Source organism: Octopus bimaculoides, chromosome 10, assembly GCF_046866305.1.
Source record: "Octopus bimaculoides isolate indiv1 chromosome 10, ASM4686630v1, whole genome shotgun sequence".
Lineage (NCBI taxonomy): Eukaryota > Metazoa > Mollusca > Cephalopoda > Octopoda > Octopodidae > Octopus > Octopus bimaculoides.
In genome coordinates this window covers 71,795,799-71,810,428 of record NC_142937.1, presented here as the reverse complement: position 1 = coordinate 71,810,428, position 14,630 = coordinate 71,795,799, and the positions used below count along the sequence as shown (strand labels likewise).

General features: G+C 33.1%; 1 protein-coding gene across 30 annotated transcripts in view; it reads left to right on the top strand.

The window, feature by feature from the left end:
* LOC106882425 (oxysterol-binding protein-related protein 6) overlaps positions 1–14,630 on the top strand; it is a 287,012-nt gene that overhangs the window by 176,591 nt on the left and 95,791 nt on the right. For 17 of the 30 annotated variants that reach the window (XM_089358774.1, XM_089358771.1, XM_089358762.1 and 14 more), the window contains 4 exons: positions 3,080–3,193; positions 8,248–8,398; positions 11,278–11,439; positions 11,890–11,981. In XM_089358774.1, coding sequence (XP_089214900.1) covers positions 3,080–3,193; positions 8,248–8,398; positions 11,278–11,439; positions 11,890–11,981 — 519 coding nt within the window. The remainder of the gene's footprint in view (positions 1–3,079; positions 3,194–8,247; positions 8,399–11,277; positions 11,440–11,889; positions 11,982–14,630) is intronic. The other 13 variants (XM_089358781.1, XM_089358777.1, XM_089358776.1 and 10 more) reach the window with 1 other exon arrangement.

The following is a 14,630-nucleotide window of genomic DNA, read 5'->3' as shown; positions in this document are numbered from 1 at the left end:
CACCACTTGAATAGTACTTTTTACATGCCACCAGCATGGGTGCCAATCAGACAGCACTGGCATTGACCACATTTCACTTGACTAAACAGGTCTTCACAAGCACAGCATATTGCCCAATGTTCGAAGGGTGCTTTTAGTAGGTCAGTTATGCAACACGGGCATCGGCCATGGCTACAATTTCACTTGACTTGATGAGTCTTCTCAAGCATGGCATATCGCCAAAGGTCTCAGTCTCTATGAGGCCCAACAGTTGGAGATTGTACTTCACCACCTTGTCCCATGTCTTCCTGGGTCTACCTCTTCTACAGGTAGAAGAGGTAGACCTCCACCATTAGAGTGTGACACTTCTTCACACAGCTCTCCTTGACCATATGCATCACACGACCATACCAGTGCAGTCATCTCTCTTGCACACTACATCTGATATTTCTTATGCCCAACTTTTCTCTCAAGATGCTTTCACTCTGTTGTGCATGCACACTGACATTACATATCCAGCGAAGCATACTAGCTTCATATTTTACAAGCCAACACATGTCCTCGGCAGTCACAGCCCATGTTTCACTGCTGTGTGGCATGGCTACACACAGGCATCATACAGTCTGCCTTTTACTCTGAGGGAGAGGCCCTTTGTTACCAGCAGAGGTAGAAGCTCTCAGAACTTTGCCCAACCTATTCTCATTCTAGCAGCTATGCTCTTGGAGCACCCACCCCCACTACTGAATTGGTCACCTAGGTAATGGAAGCTATCAACTACTTCTAGTTTTCCCTCCTGGCATGTGATGGAATCTATTTTCTGTACATATAATATATTTTAATTATTAATACCATTATCATCATTTAATGTCCATGTTCCATGCTGGCATTGGTTAAACAATTTGACAGGATCTGATGAGCCTAAGGACTGCATCATGCTCCAGTGTAAAGGGACTCCATGTAGCCCCTTGACAGGAAGATACTAGTTCTGGTCAAGCTCCTTCTTTAATATTTCAACTCTCTCCCCATCTCCCAGCATAAAACCACTACTCTCAGGGCTCGTAGTTTTGTAAGCTGCAATGCGATCTGACTAGGGGTGGTGTCACAAAAGAAGTACCCTGTACATGCTGTAAAGTGGTTGACATTAGAAGGGCATCTATTCATAGACATCATTCCAAAATTGACAATGGAGCACAATATAGTCTTTGCACTCATTGGATTTTGTCAACCTATCCAACCAATGTTGGCAAGGAACGTAGATGTTAAATGATAATAATAATGACGATGATATTCACAATTATCTTCATTCTGCATTTATTACTGTTCACTTTAGTTTGCTACTCCATTCATATTCTGTTTATTTTTTACACAAATTTTGATAACAACTGTAGAAAAAAATGAGTGAAATGACTTCAGATGGTGTAGGATGATTTTTAATCTATGAGATTTAATATGTGATATAATGTCCACTTCATCAGAGTAATTATGTCTTTATATCTACTTCTGCAATAATATCAGTATCCTTGTTGTCAAACTAATGAGTTTTCTTGTTTGACACATATTCTGCAATACAACAAAGCTGTTTTATTATGCTAAACTATTAAACAATTTGTCTGTTGCTTCAATTGTAACTCAGAACTACATTTCAATTCAGTCATTTTTTTGTTAATGCAGGGAAATTTAGTTGAAGTTTTAGAGCAATTCAACTAAGCTCATTTGATTTCTTTAAAATTCATGTGAATGCTGTTTATGTTTCCCAAAACATTGTTGTGTTAAATAATATATCTACTTTTGGGTCTCTTGCCTATTACATTATATTGCTGTTAACTCTCTATCTACTACCCTCTTCCTCTCTTATCTATCATTCTCTCTTCTATTCACTATATCACACTGCCTTTGTAACAATATTAGAACTGTCCATATTAATTCACTCCCATCATTACCTTTTATCACGCTACTTCTTTTCCATTACAACACCTGTGTAATGAGGGGTAGCATTGTAACTGCCTGCATTCAATACCCACTACCATCTACTTTCTTCACTGCAAGCCATCATACCACCCCATATCACCCTTCGTCCACCTTTTACCTATTTCTAAGGCTATACATCTCTCTCTCATTTCCTTTCTCTTTTCCCCTCTCTTCCTTTCTCTCTTCTCTCTCTCTCTCTCTCTCTCTCTCTCCCTCTCTCTCTCTCTCTCCCTCTCTCTCTCTCTCTCTCTCTCTCTCTCTCTCTCTCTCTCTCTTGCCACTCCTCATTTACTCCACTAAATGGAACCAAGATCACCAAACCAACTCATATCAAAATGAAAATAAACATATTATGATGGTGATGGTATTTTCTTCTAGCACTTAGATTCAAAACAATATATCACCTGTTATTGAAGTCCACTATGCTCTTGTAACATTGTCCTCTCTTGCTATCTATCTCTCACCCTCTCTTACAATAACCCATCTTCATAACCATCCTTCCGCCTTTCTCTATCCTGTCTCCTCCTAGCATGCAACTTCTGTCACTGTCTCTCTTCCATTACTCCCACCCCTAATACCACCTCATTCCCATTATTCTGCCACCTTCTCATTCGCACACTCATACTGTCTCTTCTATTCAGCTTCTTCCTGTTGCTCTGTCTCTCTCATCACAGTCTTCTATTCACCCTCTTGGTCATGTTACTTTGAATGAACAGAATAATAAGAACTATTTAGTCTTGCACAGGACAAGACAACTTCACTTATGTTAATTCCTCAATAAAATGCATTCAGCATACTCTATAAAGTGTTTGGTAAATGAATGGAGACAACATAAACTTGAGGACTTTTTAATCTTGCTGAGGACATGACATCTTTTAGTGCTGCTGTCACAAGAAACTGCACCCGCTGCCCTCTGTATAGTAGTTGGTGTTAGGAAGGACATTCAGATATAGCAGCCCTGCCAAAATGGAATGTACGAGAAAGGTGACCCATTTAGGAGAGTAATAACTCTAAATAAAATTTGACTTAGATCATGATTACCTGTCCATCCCATGTCAACTAGAAAATGGACAAGGGGTGGTAGCATTTTAACTATCATTGTTGTTATTTTTGTTTTGTACTCCACTTTCAGATTCAAAAAGGTAAATACCATGGAGTTATCGACATTGGGTTATCAGTCCTTTGTTTTAAGAGATGCCAACGTAGGATAGATATAGATGCTGAAGAGCTGGTGCATCATGTGAAAGTAAGTATTATCTGAGATGTTTGCTATTTACATAAAGGTTATTAGTAGTGCTAAATTTCCACCATTCCCACAGACTTCAAGTTGTAATTATATTAACTATGTTCTGGAACTTATCTACTACTCTACATTTACTGTACCATTCATTCAATTCTTCACTTCATGGTTACATTTATTGCACTTATGTTCTAATAGTTTCTGTTCCTCAAAATACATTGCAATAATCTAAAAGAAAAGCATTCAAGATATCATCACTCTGTACTCTGTCAATATGTTGACATATAGTTTCTATTTCTTTTAGCCATTTATAACCCTTGTAATTACTTGTCCCACCAACCACAATCTTGTGACATCAACAGAACAATTCAACACCACTTGAAGAACACTATCTCTCCCTTCCACCACCATGTACTAATATACAAATCTCTCTCTCACACATACACAGATGATCAAAATACCTGTTATATTAATAACTATTGGGTTGACAAGAAAGTAATTTCAGTTTTTTAGTGTGAAATAAGTCTTTTTTTTTTCATACAAAGAATGAACTTTAATCAATTATATGTTTTCCATTTTGTTTGATAACCTTTTGCCATCTTTCTGGCAACTTCATGATTCCACGCTCATAGACTTTCTGGTCCTTATCAGCCAAATATTCAAGCTTCTTAACAAGTCGAAGATGTTTTAAGTGATTGTCGATTGTTGAGTGTGATACATTTAACCTCTCTGCAATCTCTTGCACAGTTATATGACAATCAGATTCAGTTATGACTCTGAATCGGTCATCATCAACTTCAGTTGGTTGAACAGAATGTTGGTCTTCTTTGAGTGAAAAATCTCCAGAAGGGAATTTTTTAAACCATTTCTGACATGTGCGTTTTGTTTAGTAATCAACACCATAAACTTCACATATCTCTTTTGTGAGCCTCAGCAGCTTTCATGCCATTATAGAAATGAAAAAGCAAAATATGGCAAAAATGTTCATTTTTGCACTCTGTGTTAAAGTTGACACTGAACTGAGAGCTGTAAACAAAATTATGCGCAATTTGCTTCTACAGTAAGCTAAAAGTAACGGCTATCAAATGTCAAAAAATAAAAAAAGTTATAACGTTGACGAAAGTCATTAAAAAAAATTGTAACTCTATCTATTTGTGAAAATCAAAATTACTTTCTTGCCAACTAAATACATAGAGTCCATATTGTCAGATGGGTTACCACCCACCCTTATTAAATTCCAAAGAACTTAATGCTGTTGTTCTCTGCTTTCATTTTGCTAGTCTCTACTGTGTCCCATAAACTAAGTGGTAAATAACATTTCAGTTATTACTAAGTTATGTTTAGGCAGACAAATATTGTATGTTACAGTGTACAGCAGGATCACAAGACAAACCTAACTGTGTAGAGTACAAGATCTAGGTGCTACTCCTAAATGTTTGATTTATTATCTCCCACTTATAAGCCTACTCATGCAGAGCTGAATACAGTTACTCAACAACAGCTACTACTACTACTACTACTACTACTACTACTACTACTACTACTACTACTACATTGTCAATTCAATGGCAACTGAAACTTAATATTTTCTGCTGATACATCTTGGCATTTATTTCTTTTATATCATAGTTGGCAATCTATGATATCATTAGGTACAAGTTTCCATTTGTCCAATCTCTTGTTCACTGTGTTTTTGATAGCATGAGTATCATGGGAGTATCTGGAGCAAACATTTGATTCAGAGCAAATATTACAAGGGACTGGTTTGTGAAGCATCAGCTTTTTTTTTTTTTTTCTTACATCCTTTTGTTGTTATACGTTGGTAAAAATACATGCATACACACATGCACATGCATGCATGCACACACACACACACACATGCACACACAGAATACTTACTTCTTGTAAATTGATAAAAATTAAAACCTCTAATCAAAATTTCATGTTTAATTATGTTTCAAACACCAGCTTCATAAGGGCAGCTACTTTACTAAATTGTTTCATCATTTTTGAAATCACTTGCATCAAAGATAGCGTATTTCCACAGAAACATAGTAACAGAAGGGTTGCCACATGTTTTTAAAATTTTGTCATAGAAATTACCTTTAAGCAATCTCATTCCCACCATCTTAGTAGTGTTGTCCTTTCTAAAAGCATTTATATTCCTTATTATTCCTTATCGTTAACTCATTGACATAACTAACTGATTATTGCATTGAAAACATTACAGTCCAAGGAAACCATTGATGATCTGTTTTAATAAAAGTCAATTAATTGACTTAAGACCAGTTCAAATATATTGAGAAATATTTGAATTCACAACAGGCTTTTCAATGCAGTTTGTAATGGAGAAAACATTCTTGCTTAAGACAAAAGATGTCAAACACCATAATCAATTAATGTCTCACAACACATAAATGTGATATATCTTGTTATTTTTGCCAAGATTTTTCACATACTGCTTTCTGCAGAAATTTCATTGAGACACTAGATTCTTGTGTTAATTAGCATAGCTGTTTCTGAAAATACTAACATATAGGTTTGAGAAAATAATAAGGTATAAAATTCAGTATTAAAATAATACATTGAGTTGCAACATTTTTAAAGTTCTTATTTCTTTTAGTGCCAGGTGATACCAAAATTTACCACCAATTTGAGGAAGTAGTCTAAAGTCAAAGAACTGATACTCACAGAATTGTGTTTAAAATGTATATTAACTTCTTTGAACAGAACTTGTATAACTTTATAGGATGTGAAATATTAGTTGCTAACTGAATTTCTAAATGATTATTTTAAAATAATTATTCTTAATGAATTCCTATTTGCTGTGTATTATGTATTTTTGGATGGAAAGAGTTTAAAAACACCTTATATAATTTGTGCTTATTTATATTATGAACCAAATTTAATAAGATCTTGTTGCTAAATGAGAATATTTTAACTCTGATTTTGTTTACTTAAATACCTTTAAATTAATTTCATATTCAAATAATTACTATGAATTTTTGAGGAAATTTAATGCTTTTAAAACCTTCTAAACATTCAAGTTCACAAAGGAATTTTTAATCCAACAATTATGAATCAGTGATTTATAATTTTATTTTACTTTATAGGGAAGTCTATGAGTTTGTATGCTGTCATTAAATTTGTTTCAACTTTAATATATCAGATTCAATATCTGTTATATCTTATATTTTTGAAGTTATTAAACAATATACTTTTATCCTTTAATCCTATTCCTATAATTATTTCTCATCACACAATATATTCTGGCTCTAATGCCTTTCTTGTTTTCTGTAAAGGAATTTCACTTTATTCTAATTAATCATTCAATAAAAGCTGAGTTGTACAATGCTGAGATTAATGAACAAAGATATTTAATTATTATTTGATAAACCCAATCAGCTAAACCATATGTGCTGTTTCTTTCCTGCTGAGCTACTTATGTGTATATATTAAAGTTAGTCAATAAATTGTACTAATACCTTTATGAGATTAAATAAGATCTATGAACTCTAGCCATGACAGAAGCAAAAAAAATTGTCATTTTATTCTTAATATATTATATATACAATAGGATTAATTTATAACTTTATAAATGTAGTGATTTATTTTATTCTTAATGCTAAATGATTTAAATCACTCAGTCATTTCATGACCAGTATGACTTCTGGAAAGCAATATTTATTATTAAGCTCATTTTACCCATTATACACTACCAGCACCTAGCCAAAGAAAATTTTATGAACAATTTATCTCAATATCAACAAAGTTTTAATCATGCTGCCCTTACAAATTTCTTTACACAATTTTTCTTATATCAACAAATTTTATATTGCTTGTTTCACCCCTAGAAATGTTGACAATGCTCTTTCTAATTCTCATCTCTTAAGAAAATTCACCAAAGGTCCACCTTCCAACTTCAATCTGTTATCTGCACTTTCAACCAATAAAGATCACTTATAAATCTTCCAGTGTTGCTGATCTACCTACCAGATATTGAAAGATGAATTTTTAACCTTTGTTATGGTGAATGACAGGGAGAATTTCTTGCTGTTACAAATTTCTCATATAAGGGATAATTGAAACAATTTTTCCCAAACTCCTCACATACTCTCATTAACATATTCAGAACTGCATTGTAAAGCCTTGACAAAAAATATCTCTTGTCATGGCTGACATGAGATCATTCAACTCTATTATCCATTATGGTATAATCGTGTCAACTTAACTATATTTACCTAGTTTCAGTCATCTGACATGGACAATATTCATTCTTTTACTCCTTCATCCAGTTCAGTCTTTTGTCTCCTTCTTTCCTGAAATACTCTCTAGTCATTAATATTCTATCAATTCAACACTTTTTTTCTGTTAAAGGTTGTCATTTTATTAACGAATTCACATTGAGCAAATTATTGCTTCACCTGTTAGAAATGACAGCCAAATTTCCTTCAGTCTTACAAAAAGGAAGAGCAGATTGAATAATGTAATCATGGATATATAAAACAGATGATTAAGGCTGAAAAGCTTTTAGTCCTATGTCAGCTTGATCAGGACTAATTTAGAACTAAACAACAACAGTGTGCATAGTACTTTCTTTTAAGAAATAGAACATGTGAAATTCACAATTGGTGCCTGTATATTAAGGTACAGACAACCAACACTTTAAATTGAGCCACGATAAACCCTGTAGATTTTGTGATGTTATTGTAGCTGGCATAGTTAGGTTTGTTATGTTAATATACATATGTGTGTGTGCATGCATGTGCATGTATGAACATAGTAGCCTTAATGAAGATGCAATAATTTACAACTTCAACTGAAGCATATACCTCCTGATAACCTATACAACATAAAAATACTATATGTCTTTAATTTTGTCTATAAATTCCAGAAGTGTATATCAAAGAGCTTTATCTTGAGTACATTCAGAGCTCAATATCTTCCTATCTTAAAGTTATTTACAAAGACATGTGAAGTTTCTACATGCATACATATGTAGTTTATATATGAAGATAATTGTATAATAAATAACTGGTTTTTGCTTTTTATTCTGCCAGGTGAAAGACCCCCAGCTGTTTGAAGAATGGCTTTCAAGATTAACACATCACAGACTATATCGCCAACATGAAATAACCTATGGGACTAAAGATCAACCAAGGTTGACTGAATTAGCTTCTCCAACTGAAGAAATTACATCACTTCCTACAAGTAAAGGACTTATTTCTAAATTTGCTTTCCTTTATTTTGATAATGACTGTTCATTAGTGCTTATTTTATAGACGAAATATTTTTATGAATTCATTTCTTATCTCTTTTTGCTTCAGATTAAATCAGTCTTGAAAGATTAGAAATTTAATATTTCTACAGTAGCAAGTTAAATATTTCCCAATAAATTTCAAAGTACAGAAATTGGGCTCCTTCTTCCTCTTTATGGTTTCAGCCACTGCAGAACTACTAAAAGGTGTCCCACTGAAAAACTAACTTATCTATGATGGATTTATAATGTAGTCTCAGGTCTTGAAATCACTGTTTTAAAATTTATTTTTAAAAAATCAAATAAAAGAGAATGTCATAATCTAATACTTCCAAAGAAATTATCTTTCAATTTATTTAGACTGTATCCTTTCATTTCTTTCTTTCATCATCATTTAATGTCCTTTTTCATGTTGGCATGGGTTGGCTGGTTTGACAGGAGCCAACAAACCAGTAGACAGTGCCATGTCCAGTGTTGGTTTTGGCATGGTTTCTAACACCACCCACTTTACAGTGTCTACTGGGTACTTTTTAAATGGCATCAGCACCAGTGAGATTACCAAGTAACTTGCAAGATGAGTCCCCTCAACTACAAGATGAGTGTAGTATTGAGGGAGATGGTTTTATGCTAGGTGATGAAAAGTTAAAAATATATGATACAGGGATGTACAGGTGTCTTGCTTGTAAGGAGGGGAGATACTTGATAACCCCTGTTGAAAAACAGAGAGAAGATGGTGATGAAGATGTATCAAAGCATACCATTAAGTTATAGGAAAAGTGATACAGAGAATTGGATAGGGTAAGTGGGTAAGTTAGTAAATTTGCAAGACTATGTAAGGAAAGTGACAAGTGAATAGAAGGAAATGCAATTAGTAGTGAACACAAGTGGAGGCATGGTTTCTTGTGAATATCAGTCAGATGGGAAGGTGGAAGAAGGAGGAGTAGGTCTAGGAGGTAATAGGTGGAAGTACAGATGATGTAAAGTGTGTGTGGATGGGGTGTGATATCTAAATATATATTAATATAGGTTTAATATACATGTGTTTAATAAATATGTATTCAGCATTGCTGTGTAAATGGACTCTGTACTTAAAATATAGGACTCTCTCTTTGAAGGTTAACTCTATAAATAGCTTGACTAGTTTAATTGATGACTACCATCTCATCAGGAATGTTCAGTCATTTTCATCTTAGAGAGAGAGAGCAAGTTGTTTATAAAATACTAATGAAGAATGCAATGAGTAACAGCTACTGACTTTATTCATTTGCATATCAGTACATTCACTGTTCTTTATTTCATCCTACAGAGAGAACATTGGGGTTCAACCATAGGGTCTTATTTTACAGTGACACTAAAATCATGTTTAACAACTCGCAATGAACACAAGATGTCAAGAGGTGAAAAGAAGGCCAAGAAAATGACTCTGTATTAAAATTCAACATCCAAAACAATAGTAATATGGTTTCACTTCTAGACATAAACATTCAAATTAAGAGCAACAGATACATTACATCAATATACACACAAGATATAAGCAAATACATATACTACATGGAGATACTGAATGCTCACATAACTACAGAATACCAGAGGTTAAATCACTACATAGGAGAGCATTTAGACTCTCTGCCACATATGTAACACTAGAAAAAGAAATCCACAGAATAAAACAAATCCTAATTAACAAAGGATATTCAAATAAACTAATTGACTAAACTACTGATGAATATTGAGAGAAATACAATATAAAAAAATATTTTAGATTGTACCCCTTCTAAAAATACATATATTACATACAAAGTATATAAAATGAATCAAATGCACGGCAAGTACTGAACAGAAGAAAATAATCAAAAATCTCATAAAGCAAAATATAAAATATGTCACACCAAACCATAAACTGACATTTACAATATATTACACAAGCAATGAGATCAAAAACCTCCTTATTGATAACACACCGTAAGAATGTAAATCTGAGAACTAACTACCAACAACCAATGCAATTTATAAATTGATAATAAAAGTAAAAGTGCAAACTTCATGATTCTGTTACATTGGCTGGAAAATTACAATTTACTCTCATACGCTCACTGTGCATTTACAATAAAAAGCAATTACAACACAATACCCTTTTCAGCATAAAAGAAAGCTAGATAGAAAAATAGAACAGATAATACTGCATTATCTTATAGGATATTCCACAGATTTGGATGATTGATTACAGAAGCACTACCCATATTGCAACATGGGTTTATAATTAACACACAAACAACATACACACATCACAAACAAAATGAGCATGTCACCGATGGCATGTAGTTCTAATGTCCAAAATATGAATTTGATAGCAATAGAACTCTAATACTCTAATGGTCAATTTCTAGCTGTAAGCAAAATTCTGAATAAATGGTCTGCATAAACAAAAATCATCCACTGTAGAAAGAAACAGTATAGGAAAGAACGCAACTCTATTTCTCTTAAGGTATGGCTGAGAGGGCTTAGAAATGTTGATGAAAATGAATTTGGGAACTTTATTTTACTAAAAATATTACAGGGGTCTGATATGCAGATGTGCAAAACCCCAAGTAACAGAAGAAAAGTTAGAACATTGTTGTTACCACCACCACCACCACCATCATCATCATCATCATCGTCATCATCATCATCATCACCATCATCATTTAATGTCTGTCTTCCATTCTGGCACAAATTGGACAGTTTGACAGGATCCAACATGCTGGAAGACTGCATTAAGCTCCAAGAACACACACCACTGCCTCAGTACTTTAGCTATTTAATAAGCAAGTATCAAATATTAATTTTATTACAGGTGCAAATTTACCTGAAAAAGCACGTACTCTCAGTATGGGGAAAGAAAGCGTACGGCAAGCAAGTTTAAAAGGTCGGCCAAACCAGGCTACATTGTTAACTGGTTGTAGTAAAGTAGCTGCCTGGCTATTAGATTCTGAAGGAATTCACCAGTGCAATAAAGGTAACCCATAGAATCAATTTCTAGTGTGCACCTAAAATGTTTCATAAAATTTTAGTTCCTTGCAATGAAAGAATTCTAGCTTTGAAAACAGACTGAAAGCATTATGTTTTTTTTTTATACCAGCAAAACTGTCATTGATTTTTGAGTTATATCTGTTCATAGAAAATAGTTTTAAAATATTAAAGTTTCCATTTTCAAAGTTTATATTTACTACAAAAATTTCTAAATAAATATTTCCCTGGTAATCTTTTATTATAAATACTGAGAATTTCTAAATAAATGTCAGCTTTTTTTTCTTCTGACAGAAATGCCCATGTACTAAATTATGGAAATGTCAGGCATAGAGTACTAATGACTGAGTTTTAACCTTTTTTTTTTTAAATTTTATTAAGTTTTATTTTGTGTTATTGATTTTCCTCTCAAGTAATACATTTTTTATTCTGTTTTCAGAAATGAGTCAAGCACAAAATCATTTATACGAACTAAAAATTATTCTGGAAAAAATGAAAAATCTTCCTTTGGCCACAGATTCTATACTTGGGGTATGTGTTTATTTTCCTCTTTTATCATTTAAGGTGATGAGCTAGCAGAATTGTTACCATACCAAACAAAATGGTTAGTGGCATTTCTTCTGACTACACTCAGAGTTCAAATTCTGTTGAGTTCAACTCTGTCTTATTTCCCCCACCTCCCAATGTTAAAAGATATATCAATAAGCAACTGATGGTGCAAGCCTGCTTTGGATGCATGTGTAGAGAGAAATCTAAATGTCCTCTAGGGCACAATTGTGATATATCCTCCATTGTTTATGAAGCACAGGTTTCAGTGAACTATGACAATGTTTCATTGATTTTGTTGAAGGAGAATTTAAATCCCAATGTAACAACCATCTTTTGAATTTTAGACATTGTGCTGAGAGACACGCAACAACTCTTTCAGCTTTAATCTGGCAACTTAAAGACAAAAGGACCAGCTACAATATTATATATATATATATATATATATATATATATATATATAAGAAAGAAGACAGCTATATGCAATAGAAAACCAAAAAGGAAAAATTCAGTTGTCACTAATTGTGACTGATGGTGCAGGGTAGCACCTACATTGCTAGAAATAAGAACTAAAATCCCTTACAGCCGCAGGAAGCACAAGTCTATTCACTGTCAGGGGAGATGACCACCCCACAGCAAGCAGAATCACAATATTAGTCTAGTTTCGCTTAGAATTAAGCTCAACAGTAGTGACTACTCCATCACTGGATGGTTTGGCTAAATCCCAATTGTCAGTATTTAGTATTTACCATATGAATCAATGGCTGATCTAATATATAAATATGTGTCTGTGTGTGTAAAAGAGAGGGGTTAGTCAATGATAAATATGAGTTGGGGTGGTGGATAGTAAGAATGAGAGATGGATGTGACTAGGAATTGGCTGAGGGTGAGTGTTAATTGAATTGACCTCAGCCCATGACTAAAACTTATTTTAACTTTTCAAAGGAATGAAATGCAAAGCTGGCTCTTGTGCAGTTTTGCATCAAATGTAGAAGGATAAAACTAAGTATTGTAAGAGATTCAATTCACTTCTTTATTTTTCCTATAACTCAGCAGATTTTGTGGAACCATCATAAGACAATATTGTACCTCTTACTCACTCAAAAATATTTTGCCTCTTTTTTCAATGGTTTAGTCAGGAAGAAGAGACTTTTCTCATGGCTGATGCAGGTCCCAAAAGGGGTGTTTCATTATTAAGCACCTGTATATTGACAATACAGAAAATGGGTAGCAGGAGAGAAGATTAAAATGTTTAATACAAGACCTGGAGAGGAAATAGTATGGATGACGAGACAAATAAGGTACACAGCTAAATAGCTGCAATGAGTAGAAACCATTGTAGTGATGGTAGAAAAGACAACAAGAAGACAGTGTATGTGTAAGTTAAAGGTTAAAATATCATGGTGAGTGACTCCATACCGATCAGTTTGATAGCTATCTGTAGAATGCAGTCTAAGGTGTTTCTCATATGTAGCAGCAGCATCCCTATCAAACATGAATTAGCAGTATTCCATTATGGATTTTACTGTTTACTATTTAATTAAATTAGTGATTTATTAGTAATTTAGATGAATTCAATGAAAATTTATCAAGTAAAACCTGAAATATTTTATTCCAGGCTGATTTGGAGAAGTTTATGAGCAAAGATATTACTCAGCAATGGTATGAGGCAGTTTTCATTGACAGAGCCTTTCCCTTCCCTTCCTTTCTCCAAAAAACTCTCTCCTAGTTTCATACATAAGGATCACACTTGGTCTACTCCAAAATTCATGAATCAAAATTCTACACTTTACCCTAAGGCAAAATTCCATTTTTCTGTTTCCCCAAGCTAACAAAGCAATTATTATAATTATTATAGCATCAAGATTTCCAAAAGATTTTGACAAGAGAAAATATTCACTGACTAAATATAAATCTGTCCTAAGAAAAAGAAAAGAAAAAATGTTTGATTTTAAATGCTGTCCTTCATTTTGCTTCTTTACATTTAAAACTAATTGACTCTTAGAATGTGATTTCTGTTTATTATGAAGCTTAAAACTAATATATATTTTGTAAAGTGTTTGTAGTTTGTATATATTCTTCATGTATGAGACTGAAAAATACTTCAAAATACTTCAAAATGCAAAATCTTGAATATATGGTTCTGTGAGGCATCATCAAAGTGTTATAGTTTTGCAGGTTATTATTTCGTTTCAGGCAATTATTTCATTTCAGGTAATTATTCCATTTCAGGTAATTAATTAAGATCATATGAAGCAGTTGAAAATACTTCCGAGGAAAAGTTATATAAAACAATTTTTTTTCATTATGTAACTAACTATTTGATTAAAATATTTTATCATGTGTCAGTATTGAACATAGAACTTTCAGGTACTTTAATGTATTAGTGAAAAAGGATTGAGTAGATGTGATTGTATTGGGCTTACTATTCAAAACAAATAAATATTTAAATGGTCTTATCATTATGATGAAAAAATTTACAAGAATTAATCTTCAAAATGGAAAAATATCAACATCCTACAAGTGTATTAATGAGTGTATATATATATATATATATATATATATATATAAATAGTAGATTGGAAAAAGTTAAGTTTTGGTATTATTTATTTACCATTACATATGTTTCATTAG